This window comes from Capra hircus, chromosome 3, assembly GCF_001704415.2.
Source record: "Capra hircus breed San Clemente chromosome 3, ASM170441v1, whole genome shotgun sequence".
Classification (NCBI taxonomy): domain Eukaryota; kingdom Metazoa; phylum Chordata; class Mammalia; order Artiodactyla; family Bovidae; genus Capra; species Capra hircus.
Window position 1 is genome coordinate 77344241 of NC_030810.1, and position 16160 is coordinate 77360400.

Consider the following 16160-nt stretch of genomic DNA (forward strand, 5'->3'; position numbering starts at 1 on the left):
TACTTAAAACTGACATCACACAAATACACATAACACATAGCTAAATTTAACAAATTGAGACCAAGCACTTTACACAATTATGCTTTTTAATCCCTTAGCACTTGCACTTCCTCATATCGATAAAAACTCTTTGTAAATACTTTCAATATCCACACAGTATCCCAATCCATGGCTATATCATAATGCAATTAAGCCCTGCCCTACTATGGATACTGAGTTTCCAATTTTTCACAATTACAAATAAAACCATGGTTAAAATTTTTCTTCATAAGCATACATCCAAATTCAGATTATTTCCTTATGATCAATTATGGCTTGAAAATATGTAAACAAATATAAAGCTTGGTACTAGTTACAAAACCACATTCCAGAAAAGTTGTATCCATTCAAAAATTCCTAACACAAAAGCAGGGGAGTGTCTCTCATAAAATACTTAGGATATTTTCCATGACTATTTTAGGAATTTCCTCATTTTTGGGGAACTGAAATGGAGAGAAGAAAGAAGCACACAAGAAATAAAACAGGGAAGAGTCCATATAAAACTGGAAATGCAGCCATGGAAGAAAGCACTGAAGGAGCAATCAACGGAGAAAAGCAACAATGAACAAACTAGTTTACGATGCTAACTGTAACTGTCTAAGAGGGTGACCAAACACACTGAAGGCAACAAGAGGCCAAGGGCTGCAAAAATAAAGAACTGGCTTTATCCCCGTGATGATCAGAATTTCAGAACTTTTGTTTAAAGAAAAAAGTGTAATGGATAGAATTACAGCATTTACATTTTCTGCTCTGTTTATTTCAGGTGATTCTGATGCACACTAAAGTCTTAAAATCCCTGCCCCTACAGAGTATCTATCAGCAGGAAGAGAGGAGCAGCTTGCTTGGTTTTAAAGTCTCAAAGCACCACTTCACAAGCCTATTAGAAAAATGCAGTAAGGAATGCAAACAAATCCTTCAGTCGTTTTCATGTTATACACAAATACACTTAATGATGAGACTTTCAGAACCTAACCTGCTTGAAAATAGAGCCCAAAAATATTTAGTAAACAACAGAAATTAATGAAATCAGATGGGAGCATAGAGACAGTGCAGAACTAATTAATGAAACAACTGGTTCTTTAAAAATACTAAAGAAAACAAACTATCAACTCTCATTAAAAAAAGACAATTAAGAACATAGGAGAAATGGTATGGAGATTTTAAAAATTATAAGACTGCTTACAAGATATTTTACTAATTAAACACAAACATGAAATACATGGCTTTTTAATGAAATATAAACTAACATAACTCAAGGGAAAACAGAAAATCCAGCAGGACCAATAGGGACTTCCCTGGTGATCCAGCTTGACTCCAAGCTCCCAGAGCAGCAAGCTCCCAAAGCAGCAAGCTCCCAAAGCAGCAAGCTCGAGGTCAATGCCTGACTGGAGAACTATGATCCCTCACGTCAAAACTACTGAGCCCACACATTCTAGAGCCCATGTGCTGCAAGCACAGACCTGCACCTACAACAAAAACCCACCAATGCCCCCAAATATACTCACAAAGAAACAAAACAGAAAAGAAAAGAATAAAAAATCATGAAGGAAACAGGAAAGACTCTAAAGAAAAATGCCTTAAGAAGGCATCATATCCAAATGGTAAAATGCTAATTCTATCAGGCCTTCAAGGAACAGATAATTCTTCATTATTTGACTGTTTCAAAGCATAAAGAAAACTAGAAAATGTTTTCATACCTTTCATGACACTAGCATAATTCTAATACCACAGTGCAAAACCTATCACTGTAATTAGCAGACTAAGATAGGAAAAGAGTAATCTCAAACCAATCTCATCTATGAATATATACAAATGTTCTAAATTAAATATTAGTAAAATGATTCAACAGGATATTAAAAATCTCTGAATGCATATTATTCAATGAATTCAAAGATGGTTCCACTTCTAGAAATCTATCATTATCATTAATATATTAGAAAAGTGAAAAAAAATTATTTGGTTAAATCTCCAAAAGTCACTTCATCTGACCTAGCTAGCATTCTTTGGATACCAGACAGAAGAAAATTTTCTCAAACAGAGTAAATATCACATATAATGGGAAGATAATTTAGTTATTTACCAAAAAGCATTAATTACCAAAGTTAATATACACAAATCTCTTGCATTTCTATACAGTAACAATGAAAGTACTCTTGCCTGGAAAATCCCATGGATGGAGGAGCCTGGTAGGCTGCAGTCCACCGGGTCACTAAGAGTCGGACATGACCGAGTGACTTCCCTTTCACTTTTCACTTTCATGCATTGGAGAAGGAAATGGCATCCCACTCCAGTGTTCTTGCCTGGAGAATCCCAGGGACGGGGGAGCCTGGTGGGCTGCCATCTATGGGGTCACACAGAGTTGGACACGACTGAAGCGACTTAGCAGCAGCAGCAACAATGAAAGATCAGAAAGAGAAATTTAAAAAACAATCTCACTTACTATCTCATCAAGAAAAATAATTATTCTATACAAGGAGGAAAAAGCTCTATACTCTGAAAACTATAAGATGCTGATGGAAGAATCAAAGATGACACAAACAGATAAAGAGATATACCATGTTCTTGGAGTGGAAGAGTCAATACTGTCAAAAATGACTAGCCAAGGCAATCTACAGTTTCAATATCATACCTATAAAATTAAAAATAGCATCTTTCACAGAACTAGAACAAATTTGTTTTAGTTTGTATGGAAACATAAAAGACCCTGAGTAGCCAAAGCAATCTTGAAAAAGAAAAATAGAGCTGGAGGGATCAGGCTTCCTGACTTCAGACTATACAGCAAAGCTATAAAATGGTACTGGCACAAAAACAGAAATATCTATCGATGGAACAAGATAGAAAGCCCCAAATATACCCATGTACCTATGGTCAATTAAACTACAACAAAGGAGGCAATAATATACAAATAGAGAAAAAAAAGGCAGTCTCTTCAATGTGGAGCTGGGAAAAACTAAACAGTTACATATAAAAGAATGAAATCAGAACATTCTCTAACACCATACACAAAAATGAACTTAAAATGGATTAGACCTAAATGTAAGACCACATACTATACTATAAAACTCTTAGAGGTAAACATAAGCAGAGCACTCACTGACAGAAGTTGAAGCAATATCTTTTTGGATCCACCTCCCAAATTAATGAAAGCAAAACCCAAAGTAAACAAATGGGACCTAATTAAAGATTTTGCATAGCAAAGAAAACCATAAACAAAATGAAAAAAATAACCCACGTGAGAGAAAATATTTGCAAATGAAGCAAACTGTTAAGGAATTTATCTCCAAATGACATGAACAGTTTATACAGCTCAACACATTAAAAACAAAAAAAAATCAAAAAATGACAGATCTAAGCAGACATTTCTTCAAAGAAGACACACAGATGGCCAAAAAGCACATGAAAAGATGTTCAACATTGCTAATTGTTAGAGAAAGGCAAATCAAAACTATAATGAGGTATCATCCACACCAGTAAGAATGGCCATCATCAAAAAGTCTACAAACAGTACATGCTGGAGAGGGTATGGAGAAAAGGGAACACTGTTGCTAAGAATGTAAACTGGTATAACTGCTATGGAGAACAGTATGAGCTTCTTTAAAAAACTAAAAATAGAGAACTACTGTATGACTCAGCAATCCCACTCCTTGGACGTATATCTAGGGAAAACCTTAATTTGAAAATAAACATGTACCCCAATATTCACTGTAACACTATTTACAATAGCCAGGACACGGAAGCAACCCAAATGTCCATCACAGAGAAATGGATAAAGAAGATATGGTACACATATACAACGGAATCTTAGTTAACCATTAAAAAGAATGAATGCCATTTGCAACAACATGGATGGATCTAGAAATTATCATACTAAATGAAATAAGTCAAATATCATATATCACCTATATGTAGAATCTAAAAAAATGATACAAATGAACTTACAAAACAGAAAGAGAAGTGACTCTGAAAACAAACTTATGGTTACTAAAGAAGAAAGGTGGAGGAGAGATAAATTAGGAGTTTAGGATTAACAGATACACACCATTACATATAAACAGATAATAAACAAGGATCTACTGTACAGCTCAGAGACCTGTACTTAATGTTCTGTAATAACCTATATGGGAAAAGACTCTGAAAAAGAATGGATACACATAAACGCCTAACTGAAATCCTTAGTGGCTCAGACGGTAAAGAATCTACAAGCAACATAGGAGCCTGGGGTTCGATTCCTGGGTTGGGAGGATTCCCTGGAGAAGGGAATGGCAACCCACTCTAGTATGCTTGCCTGGGAAGTCCACGGACAGAGGAGCCTGGTGGGCTGCAGTCCATGGGGTCACAAAGAGATGGACATGACTGAGCAACTAACACTTTCGTTTTTTTCATAACTGAAATCATCTTGCTATACACCTGAAACTAACATTAAATCAACTATACTTCAATATAAAATAAAAAAAATTTTTAAAGACTAGATCAAGATAAGGATTCCATCATTATCACTTTCTGTATAAGGGGAAAAGACAAACCTTCAGAAGAAACAAATTATCATTTTTTATAGTTTATCTATTTGAAAAATCTGAGAATCAATGCCAAAACTACTAGGTTGGCCAAAAAGTTCCTCCGATTTTTAAGTAACAATAAAAGAAACATTTTTCGTTTTCACCAAGAATGTTACAGAACAATGTATTCACCGTTTTGTTGCACTACCTTCTGCCATTTTTCAGGCAACTTCATAATTCCATCTTCCCAAAACTTTTTATCTTTTTGAGTAAAGAACTGATCAAGGTATCTTTTACAATCTCCCAGGGAATGGAAAATTTCTTCCATTAAGATAATTTTATAAAGACCAAAATATCATGTTGATGTTTGGTAGAAACTAATGCAATACTGTAAAGCAATTATCCTCCAATTAAAAATAAATAAAGACCAAAATAAATGGAAATCTGAAGTTGCAACGTCTGGTGAATACAGCAAATGAGTCAGAACTTTCCAGCCAAACTGCAAGTTTTTGCCTGGTAATCAAAGAAACATGCAGTCTTGTGGTATCCTGTTGGTAGATTATGTGTTTTCCATTGACTGACTCTGGACAGTTTTGTCAAGTGCTGCTTTCAGTTGGTCTAACTGAGAACAATACTTGTTGGAATTAATCCAACAAGTGTGGTTTCTGAGAAGGAACTCATAATAGATAACTCCCTTCCAATTCCATCATATTCACAACATCACCTTCTTTGGATGAAGACCAGCCTTCAGTGTGGTTGGTGGTGGTTCCTTTACATTGCCCCACAATCTCTTCCATTTCACATTATTGCACAATAGCCACTTTTCACTGCCTATCACAACTGGCTTTAAAAAGAACTTTCTCACTATGCTTAGAATTCCATGTGGAAATATGGTCAAAAAGGGTTTTTTTCACTTAACCCAGACAAAGTGATTAATATAACTATTTTATATTTTCAACACTTGATTTGAATATTTTGAATATGTCAGCTGTCTCCCCGTGGTATAATGCTGACTGATCTCAAATAATGTCTTGATTTGATTGCTATAAATTTCAAGTGGAACCTGAATGAGGGCATGGCAACCCACTCCAGTATTCTTACCTGGAGAATCCCCATGGACTGAGGAGCCTGGTGGCCTACAGTCCACAGGGTCACAAAGAATCGGACATGACTGAGCAGCTAAGCACATAATATCCTTATTTTACAAGAGAAATGAAAAGGCAAGCCATAGACAAAAAATATTCACAATGCATATATCTGACAAAGGATTCATGTTCAGAATATACAAAGAACTCATATAAATCAATAAGGAAAACCACTAACTGCCCAATTAAAAATGGGCTAAAGGACTTCCCCAGCGGTCCAGTGGTTAAGAATCCACCTGCCAATGCAGAGGACATGGGTAAGATCACTAGGACAGGGACTGCACATGCCCCAGGGCAACGAAGCACATGAACCACAGCTATTGAGTCTCCACTCAAGCCCACGGGCTCCAACCACTGAAGCCCACATACCCTAGAGCCCATGCTCCGCAACAAGAGATGCCACCAACCACAGCAAGAAGACCAGCACTTAACTAGAGCAGCCCCCGCTCGCCGCGACTAAAGAGAGCCGGCACAGAGCAACGATGACCCGGCACAGCCAAAAGTAAATAGATGAGAATGTTTAAATGGGCTAAAGACACGAATGGGTACTTCACAAGAAAACATCCAAGAGGTCAATATACATACAAAAAAAACGTTCAGTATTATGAGGTACAACTATACACCCACTGAATGGCAGTGTGACCTGAATATCCACTTTGGGAAATTGTGACAGTTTCTACTAAAGCTAAACATATGCCTACACTAGAACCTAGCCATTCTAGTCCTAAATATTGTACATACCCAAGTAAAATGAGTACATGTGTTCACAAAGACACTACAAGAAAGTTTGCAACAGCTTAATTTATAATAGCAGAATGTCAGAAACAATTCAAATGTCTACCAAGAGGAAAACAGACAAATTATGGCATATTCATTTAACAGAATCCTACACAACAGAAAGAAACAACACAAGAACATAACAATCTCAGAGACACTATGTTAGTGACTGAAGAAAGCCACACACAAATTAGGACATACAGCATGTGTCCATTTATCTAAAGTTAAAGAACAAGCAGAACTAATCAATGATAACGAAAGTGATAAGCCTCTGTGAGAGTACAATGGATTGGGAAGGCACACAAGGGACCTGAGAGGGGTGATATAATTCTCTGAATCTTAATTTGGGTGAAAAGTACACATAAACTGTTATCAAGTTGTACCCTTAAAAGCAAACATTAAGTAAAGTGCATAAAAATCAAATTTAATACTAAATAACAATTTAACATTAAAGAAGTTAATGATATAAAAGGTATAAAATAAACCCACACTACAAAGCAGTGAAAAAAGTCACACAGAAAAAGCAAAAGACATAAAATATAATCCCAGAAGACATACAAGTGGCTAAAGTCATATTAAAAGATACTTATCTTCACTAAAAAAATCTAAGAAATATAAATTAAAACTAACACTACTACAATACCTATCATGTAGCAGATACTGAGAAGGCTGACAGCATCAGGAATATGTGAAAAGTATGGTCATACACTATCTTTGGGGTTCTACTTGGTACAGCCTTTTGGGTGGCAAATTTGCAATATCCATTAATATTTTATATGGATATATTAGAATCTCACTTCTAGGAATAAAAATGTTCACTGCAGTACTATTTGCAATAACCAAAATCTAAAGCATTTCAATCTCTACCAGTTAGGTAAGTACTTAAATAATTTCCTCTTATATCCAAATAATGAATATTACTGAGCCATTTCCAAACTGATAAAAAATGGTATCTATGATATTGTAAGGAGAAAAAAAATTACAATCACCATATTCAGTAGACCTCATTGTTGCTGTTTAGTTGCTAAGTCTACCTGACCTGTGACCCCATGAACTGCAGCAAGCCAGGTTTTCCTGTCCTTCAGTATCTCCCTGAGTTTGCTCAAACTCATCTCCATTGAGTCAGTGATGCCATCCAACCATCTCATCCTCTGTTGCCCTCTTCTCCTCTTGCCCTCAATCTTTCCAAGGTTCAGGGTCTTTTTCAATGAGTCGGCTCTTCACTTCAGGTGGCCAAAGTACTGGAGCTTCAGCTTCAGCACCAGTCCTTCCAATGAATCTTCAGGGTTGATTTCCCTTAGGATTGACTGGTTTGATCTCCCTGCTGTCCAAGGGGACTCTCAAGAGTCTTCTCCAGCACCACAGCTCAAAAGCAAAAATTCTTCAGCGTTTAGCCTTCTTTATGGTTAAACTCTCACATACAAGGGCTTCCCTGGTAGCTCAGCTGGTAAAGAATCTGCCTGCAATGCAGGAGACCCCAGTTCAATTCCTGGGTCAGGAAGATCCCCTGGAGAAGAGATAGGCTACCCCACTCCAGTATTCTTGGGCTTCCCTCTTGGCTCAGCTGGTAAAGAATCTGCCTGCAACGTGGGAGACCTGGGTTCAATCCCTGGGTTGGGAAGATCGCCTGCAAAAGGGAATGGCTACCCACTCCAGTACTCTGGCCTGGAGAATTTCATGGACTGTATTATATATAGCCTATGGGGTTGCAAAGAGTTGGACATGACTGAATGACTTTCACTTTTCACTTTTGACTATTATGGACCTTTTTGTCTGCAAAGTGATGTCTCTGCTTTTTAATACACTGTCTAGGTTTGTCATAGCTTTTCTTCCAAGGAGCAAGCGTCTTTTAATTTAGTGGCTGCAGTCACCCTCTGCAGTTATTTTGGAGCCCAAGAAAACGATATCTGACACTGTTTCTGCTTTTTCACCTATTTGCCATAAAGTGGTGGGAACCCCGTTAGCTTAGAACAAAACCAAAACTCAGATATGTGTGTACATATCTCCCAATTTACATATTTCTAAATTTATAAATATAAATGAGTATTTATAAATTATATATTATTTACATATATAGAGAAAAATTTGGGAAAACAAACATCAAAATGTTTAGAAGTTTTCTCTGGGTAATTAAGATTTTTAAAGAGAGACAATTTTTACATAGTTTTATACTGTTTGAAAATTATTAACAAAATGACTAACAACAATAACAAAATATTCTTCCATTTTTTAATATTCATACCTGCAAAGCTTTCTCCTTCTCATTCGTCAGTTCCTGAGAATGCTTATTTGACAATGTTGCTGTGTGCGATGCCCATTCATTCCGTAACTTATCTAATTCTTGGATCTTTTCTGATAATGTCTGTAGTAGAGTTCAGCACAAAATATTAAAATTCTTGAATATGTTATTAGATTGGAGCATGATCATATTTGCAAAGGATATAAAAGAAAATGACATCATATCTTTTCTTACATTCAAAGTCTTTTCTTACACAGATTTCTCTGTATTTAAAGAAATTAAGATTAGAATAAAAGCAATTTTAGAGTTAACATGGCCCACAGTTTAACTACCACTAACCTTTTAGTTAAATCTGGCTCTTCACCACTCAATCCTCTCCTCTGGCATTAAGAAATAAAGCAACCCAGGGTAGAGCAAGTCAGTCACTAGTAGTACAGATGACCCTTAAACAACACACAGGTTTGAAATGTACAGGTACATTTATACTCAGTTTTTTTCCAATAAATACATACTACAGTACTACACAATCCATGGTTGGCTGAACCTGAGGATGTGGAAACACGGGTATGGAGGACTGACTACAGACTTATACAAGGATTTTCAGCTGTGCGAAGGGCTGATGTCCCTAACCCCTGCGTTGTTCAAAGGTCAACTGTAGTTTACTTATACACCTAAAAACCAGTAACACAGGTTCCCAAGATGGGCCATATGGTGCAGAAAAATTTTCTATCTGAAGCCATGCAGCTAATCAGATACTTTTATCCTCAATTTCAAAGAGAAGCTATTATTGAAATGATGATTACTCTATCAGAAGAATTAATTCTAAGCAGAAGGAAGGAAAGATTTAAAAGACAGGAACTGAAATGCCATTTAGACAAGAAGAATGAGGTGAAAAAGAGAGGAGCAGAACTAACATGTGACAAATACTATACATTATTTAATGAAGACTTGGAGAGAATGTGTCATACATTGGGGATAATAGAAATGTTTGGATAGAATAAGAAGAAAAAGCACAGATTAAGACAATTAACTGGTAGGCAAAGGGTGACAAAAAGAAGGATGAATTCAACAGCAGCAAGCTTTGAAAATAAAAATACATAAAAGCCTAGACTTGATTTAAGAAGCAATTCAGAGCCCATGTTTGGATGACTTACAAAGAAAAAACAAAACTTGAATTACCTTTTGGGTGAAATTCAGTTGCCTGGTAACATCATCCAATGATTGCGTTAATGATAATTTTTCTTCCTATTTACAAAAATAATAAAATTATGCAGCTTACAATTTAATCATTTGTAGCTGTGCTACACAAAGTGCAATGAAGTATATAGCATCAGCACCAGCCTGGGCATTTGTTAGAAAGAGAGAATCTCAGGCTCCACCTCAGACCTTCTGAGTCAGAATCTGCACTGCCAAGACCCCTGGATTTGCCTAACCTTAAATCCAGAGATGTGCTGATTCATAGTATTTGACTTTCTGAAAACTCTCAAGAGGTATCCCAATGTTGTTTCCTTGAGCATATATTTTATATAGTTATAGAGCACTCTGTAATCTTCAAGATACTTTCATATATTTTATCTCGTTTAACATAGCTCAGAGGGTAAATATTTCCATACATATCCACGAGCTAATGAAACCACGATGCCACGAGCTTAAGTGACCCACTCAAGGACACAGAAAATTAGTAAAAACCCTAGGACCTAAGTTTCTTAATTCCTGGTCTGTTTTATCTTCTAGAACTGTGCCTAAAACAATAAAATAAAGTCTGTGTGTGTTATAAAAATTTCCTGGATACCTTTTAAAAGATTTTATTCAGAAAATAAAATCTAGAAGCAATATAGCTTTTCAGTGGATTACCAGAGACCTTTGGGACTTATTTTTAAAAAATAATTTAAATTTAAATCTTACCTTACTACATTTCAAACAGTCTGCTAGAAATTTCTTTATTTCCACATCATTTCCAGGTAAAAGTTTTAGTGAGAGGTGTGTCAGATGCTTAAAAGGATTTGTCTCTACCACATTTAAAAGAGCAGGTGAGTTATCCAAAATAGCTTCTGTTGAAACTAACTGCAGCAAAAACCTTTGAAGAGAAAGTGTCACATAACACATTTATGAGACAGTGACAAGTCTCCCATTGAATCATGAGCCCCACTGGATTATCAATGATTAAAAGGATCAGAAAATGGAGCATGCTGGAATCATAGGAAAGGACTCCCAACAGTAAAACTGGATTAATGTAAATAGCAAAATGAATACTTATTCACTGATTGAAAACAGTGAATATATAAATGTCCATGAGTTCATAATGAGAAACAGATAAGGAAAGAAAGCAAAAGACTAAACATAAAAACAAATCAAAAACCCACTGAAACCACAAAACTAACTAGATTAACAATCCTTACTCTGAAAACTGACAATTTAAAAATAAGAACTGAGCATTTTATCCCTTTCTGTATGAATTTTCAGAGTAATCAAATAGCTCTTACTGATAAGGAAGTTATTTTTCCATAGAAGAATTATACCTAATAAATACAGAAAGAAAGACAGAATTGGAAAAACATAATTTTGTACTTACTAATGAAATAATTCATTCAAACAGAATCACCAACTGATGAAACTTATAGATAAAAGGTTGGAAAGCTTTACAAAGAAAGGATCAGTGTTAGTACTAAACAAATATGGATACACTTGGACCCAAAATCTTATTCTTCCCTTTGTTGGAGTTCATCAGAAAAACATACACTTGAACACTAACAACAAACTATCAAAAAGAGAAACTAAGGAAACATTTCCACTTACAACTGCACCAGAAAGAATAATATTTCTAGGAATAAACCTACCTAAAGAAGGCAGACCTGCAATCAGCAAACTGTAACACAAGACACTGATGAAAGAAATCAAAGACAATAGAGATGGAAAGATATACCATGGATTAATTAGCGTAAATAGTGAAATAGATTGAAAGAATTAATATTGTTAAAATAACCACACTACCCAAGGCAACAGACAGATTCAGTGCAATCCCCATCCATTCTCCAAGGGTATTTTTCACAAAACTAGAGCAAAATAAATTTTAAATTTGTATGGAGAAGGAAATGGCAACCCACTCCAGTATTCTTGCCTGGAAAATATCATGGACAGAGAAGCCTGGGGGGCTACAATACGTGGAGTCACAAAAAGTTGGACACAACTGAACAACTAACACACACACACCAATGGTTAAGAATCTCCCTGCCAATGCAGCAGACATGGGTTCAATCTCTGCTCTGGGAAGACTACACATGCTGTGAGCAACTAAGTCCCTGCACCACAACTACTGATTCTGCGCTCTAGAGCTCACACACCTCAACTACTGCAGACTGCCCTAGAGCCCATGCTCACTAAGAGAAGCCACATCAATGCCCACACACCGCAACTAGAGAAAGCGCAGCAACGAAGACCCAGTGCAGCCAAATATAAATAAATAGAGCTTTTAAAAAAATAAACTCAAAATGGATTAAAGACCAAAAGGTAAGACCAGAAATCATAAAACTCCTAGAAGAAAACATAGGTGGAACACTCTCTAACATAAATTGTAGCAGTTGTTAAAATTTGTTTCCTAAAACAAAGTAAATAAAAGCAAACAAATGGGACCTAATCAAACTTAAAAAGCTTTTGCACAGCAAAGGAAAACACCAACAAAACAAAGGGACAATCTACTGAACGGGAGAAGATACTTGCAAATGATATGACTAATAAGGGGTTAATATCCAAACTATATAAACAGCTTACACAACTCAACATGAAAAAAATAAACAAACAGACTAAAAAATGGGCAGAAGACCTGAAAAGACATTTTTCAAAGACATACAGATAGCCAAAAGGTACCTGAAAAGATACTCAACATAGCTAATCATCAAGGAAATGCAAATCAAAACCACAATGAGATATTACCTTACATCTGTCAGAATGGCTATCATCAAAAAGAACACAAATAACGAATGCTGACAAGCATGTAGAAAAGGGGAACTTTCCAACACTGCTGGACTGTGAAAAACAGTCGGGAAGTGTCTCAAAAAACTGAAAATAGAACTGTCATATGACCTAGCAATTCCATTCCTGGGTTCATATTTGAAATAAAAACACTAATTCAAAAAGATAGATGAACCTCAATATTCACAGCAGTATTATGAAGCTTGGCTTAAAACTCAACAATCAGAAAACTAAGATCATGGCATCCGGTCCCATCACTTCATGGCAAATTCATGGGGAAACAATGGAAACAATGACAGACTTTATTTTGGGGGGCTCCAAAAATCACTACAGATGGTGACTACAGCCATGAAATTAAAAAACACTTGCTCCTTGGAAGAAAAGTTATGACCAACCTAGACAGCAAATTAAAAAGCAGAGACACTTTGCCAACAAAGGTCCATCTAGTCAAAGCTATGGTTTTTCCAGTAGTCATGTATGGATGTTAGAGTTGGACTATAAAGAAAGCTGAGAGACAAAGAATTGATGCTTTTGAACTGTGGTGTTGAAGAAGACTCCTGAGAGTCCCTGGGACTGCAAGGAGATCCAATCAGTCCATCCTAAAGCAAAGCAGTCCTGAATATTCATTGGAAGGACTGATGCTGAAGCTGAAACCCCAATACTTTGGGCACCTGATAAGGAGAGCTGACTCACTTGAAAAGACCCTGATGCTGGGAAGGTTTGAAGGCAGAGGAGGGGACGACAGAGGATGAGATGGTTGGATGGCATCCCCAACTGAATGGACATGACTTTGGGTAAACTCCAGGAGCTGGTGATGGATAGGGAGGCCTGGCGTGCTGCAGTCCATGAGGTCGCAAAAGTCGGACACAACTGAGCAACTGAACTAAACTGAACTAAGATATGAAGGCAACCCAAGTGTCCATCAACAGATGAATGAATCAAGAAGATGCGGTATACACATATTCCTGATGTGTGTGTGTGTGTGAAGATGCGCTATACACATATTCCTGGTGTGTGTGTGTGTGTGTGTGTACACACAGCAGAATACTACTCAGCTATTAAAAAAGAATGAAATTTTGCCATTTACAACAACATGAATAGACCTAGAGGGTATTATGCTAAAGTGAAATAAGTCAGGAGAGACAAATACTACATGTCGCTTATATGAGAAACCTAAAAAATACAACAAACTAGTAAATGTAACAAAAAGAAACAGAGATAGAGAACTAATGGTTACCAGCAGGCAGAGGGAACCCGGAGGCAATTCAGGGATTGAGAATTAAGAGGTACAAACTGCTATGTATAAAATAAATAAGCTACTAGGATATATTGTAAAACACAGGGAATATGGCAACATTTTATAATAACTATAAATAGAATATAACCTTGGGAAAAAACATATACTTGATGCTATTAAATATTTCAGGTAACTTTAATGGCTTTGTCAAGATATGAAAATTAGCAGGTAAATATTTCTGGTTTTATAAATTTGAGATTTATGAAGCTCTTAGCACAGCTTTGAAGAGAGACACAGATACTCAAAATACATAGAATATTTTGCCATCAACTTGTCTTACAAAGAAGAGTGTGTTTTGAGAGAAGTTTAATGATAATAATGCTCTCCTGGAATTATTACCTTGGAGACTTACCTTGGAATTTCTTTCGCATATTCTTGAGTACACTGCTGAAGGAGATCTATGAATTTTTGTGGGAAAGCTAAGAAGTCTACCAGAAGACCCTGCTGGAATTTTAAACTATACAGAAGACAGGAAAAGAAAAAATTTTTTTTAGAATTTTAATTACTGTATGCAATTAATTATAAATAACATCCTGAAAAGTTATTTTTTTATTTACTGAACACCCATCATAGTCAAGAACTAAGCTAGAAAACTTTGATTTTTATAGAGCTTATTCAATGGGAAGGAAAAGGTCAATAAATCTAGATGAAGCTCCAAATTTCTGAGCTGTTTTAAACAGAATGCTAATAATCTATGAAATATGTATTTTCAAAAACAGCCTGAAAAAATTACAGTATAAATAGTCCAGTGATCCCCAAATACTTAATTGTTCCTAACGAGTACGTGTTTCAAAGGAATAGCACTGACACACACATAAAACTTAAAAATTTATTCTTAGATTAAATGTAAGATCAGAAAAATAAATTTAGTTACCTCTGAAAATCTTCCTCTGAAATAACAAGGTTATACAGAAAAAATGGATCCGCATCATCAGTCAGACGGATAACTAAATCCTAAAAGAAAGATTGTTATTTTTAATTTCTTCAGTAGATCTGGCTTTCAGAGTAATTTCTTCCTCCATGGAAGTGAAATCATAACAGCATCAATGTATCCCTATTATAGCTCAGACGGCTCTGTTCTCTGGTGCTGCTAGGTTTTTAATGTCTTTGGAGATTTTAGCATCTTAAACAGGGATGGATACTCTGCTCCTTGAGAGCCACATGGGGTGCAAGGTGAGAAGTGATAGAGTCTATAATAGTTAATTAAATGCTAGGAGCTGAAAGTTGATGAATATCATTCTATCAGAAGCTTAGGAAAGTTCAGACCTACCTCTTGCTCCACTAATATAACATGACAGAAATATTCTTTACCACTGATGTCACATTCAAGTATATTTTCAGTTTTCCTCAAGTTAATTGTCTGGTATTTCCAAAATGGCAAATACATCAGCAGAAATGACAGTCATCTACCCTAGATAAGAAAGGAGCATTTGTTTCTCAGGCAGAGGACAGGGGTATCAGGTGACAGGTTGCCAGGCTTTCTTCCTAAAAGCCTGTTCTCTACCACTCCAGGTGGCCACTGATGTGGAACCTCCATCTGTTTTCAAGTTGAAGTGAATATCTTTCACAAAGACCACTTTTTAGGTATTAAATTTACTGTATGGCAGATCATCACAGCATCTAAAGCCAACAGAAAAGTCCTGTACTTCAGAAAACACTGGCAGAAGGCAAACAGGACTAGCAAGATGTCAGAGCACTAATAAAGCACAAGCATTCAGGTTAAGCTTCTGCCTTGAAATAAAATATACTTGTGGCTACTGAGGAATCGCTAAGGTCCTAGAAAAATCTAAACCACTTATGAATACAGCTAGAAAATAAAGAGGTACAGCAGGCATAAGGAATAAATATAAGAATATATAATCTCTTCCCCAGAAAATTTGTGGCTCAGCTAGTAAAGAATCCATCTGCAATGCAGGAGACCTGGGTTCAATCCCTGGGTTGGGAAGATCCCCTGGAAAAGGGAAAGGCTACCCACTCCAGTATTCTGGCCTGGAGAATTACATGGATTGTATAATCCACGAGGTCAGTCCATGGGGTCTCAAAGAGTCGGACTCGGACATGACTGAGCGACTTTCACTCTCAGTTTTTCACCCTGGAAAATTAGCAATCTAGGTATTTGCTCTGTCTCAGAAGGCCCTGTTCTTAAAGCAGCTTTATTTAAATATTTTTTTAAACCCACCCCAAGATGCTATTAAAAA

General features: G+C 36.3%; 1 protein-coding gene across 2 annotated transcripts in view; it reads right to left on the minus strand.

The window, feature by feature from the left end:
• Positions 1-16160, minus strand: part of SASS6 (SAS-6 centriolar assembly protein) — a 40463-nt gene that overhangs the window by 18352 nt on the left and 5951 nt on the right. For both annotated transcript variants that reach the window (XM_005678049.3, XM_013962596.2), the window contains 5 exons: positions 14837-14916; positions 14315-14419; positions 10602-10773; positions 9876-9941; positions 8700-8819 (listed from right to left, as the gene is read on the minus strand). In XM_005678049.3, the coding sequence (XP_005678106.1) occupies positions 8700-8819; positions 9876-9941; positions 10602-10773; positions 14315-14419; positions 14837-14916 (543 nt within the window). The remainder of the gene's footprint in view (positions 1-8699; positions 8820-9875; positions 9942-10601; positions 10774-14314; positions 14420-14836; positions 14917-16160) is intronic.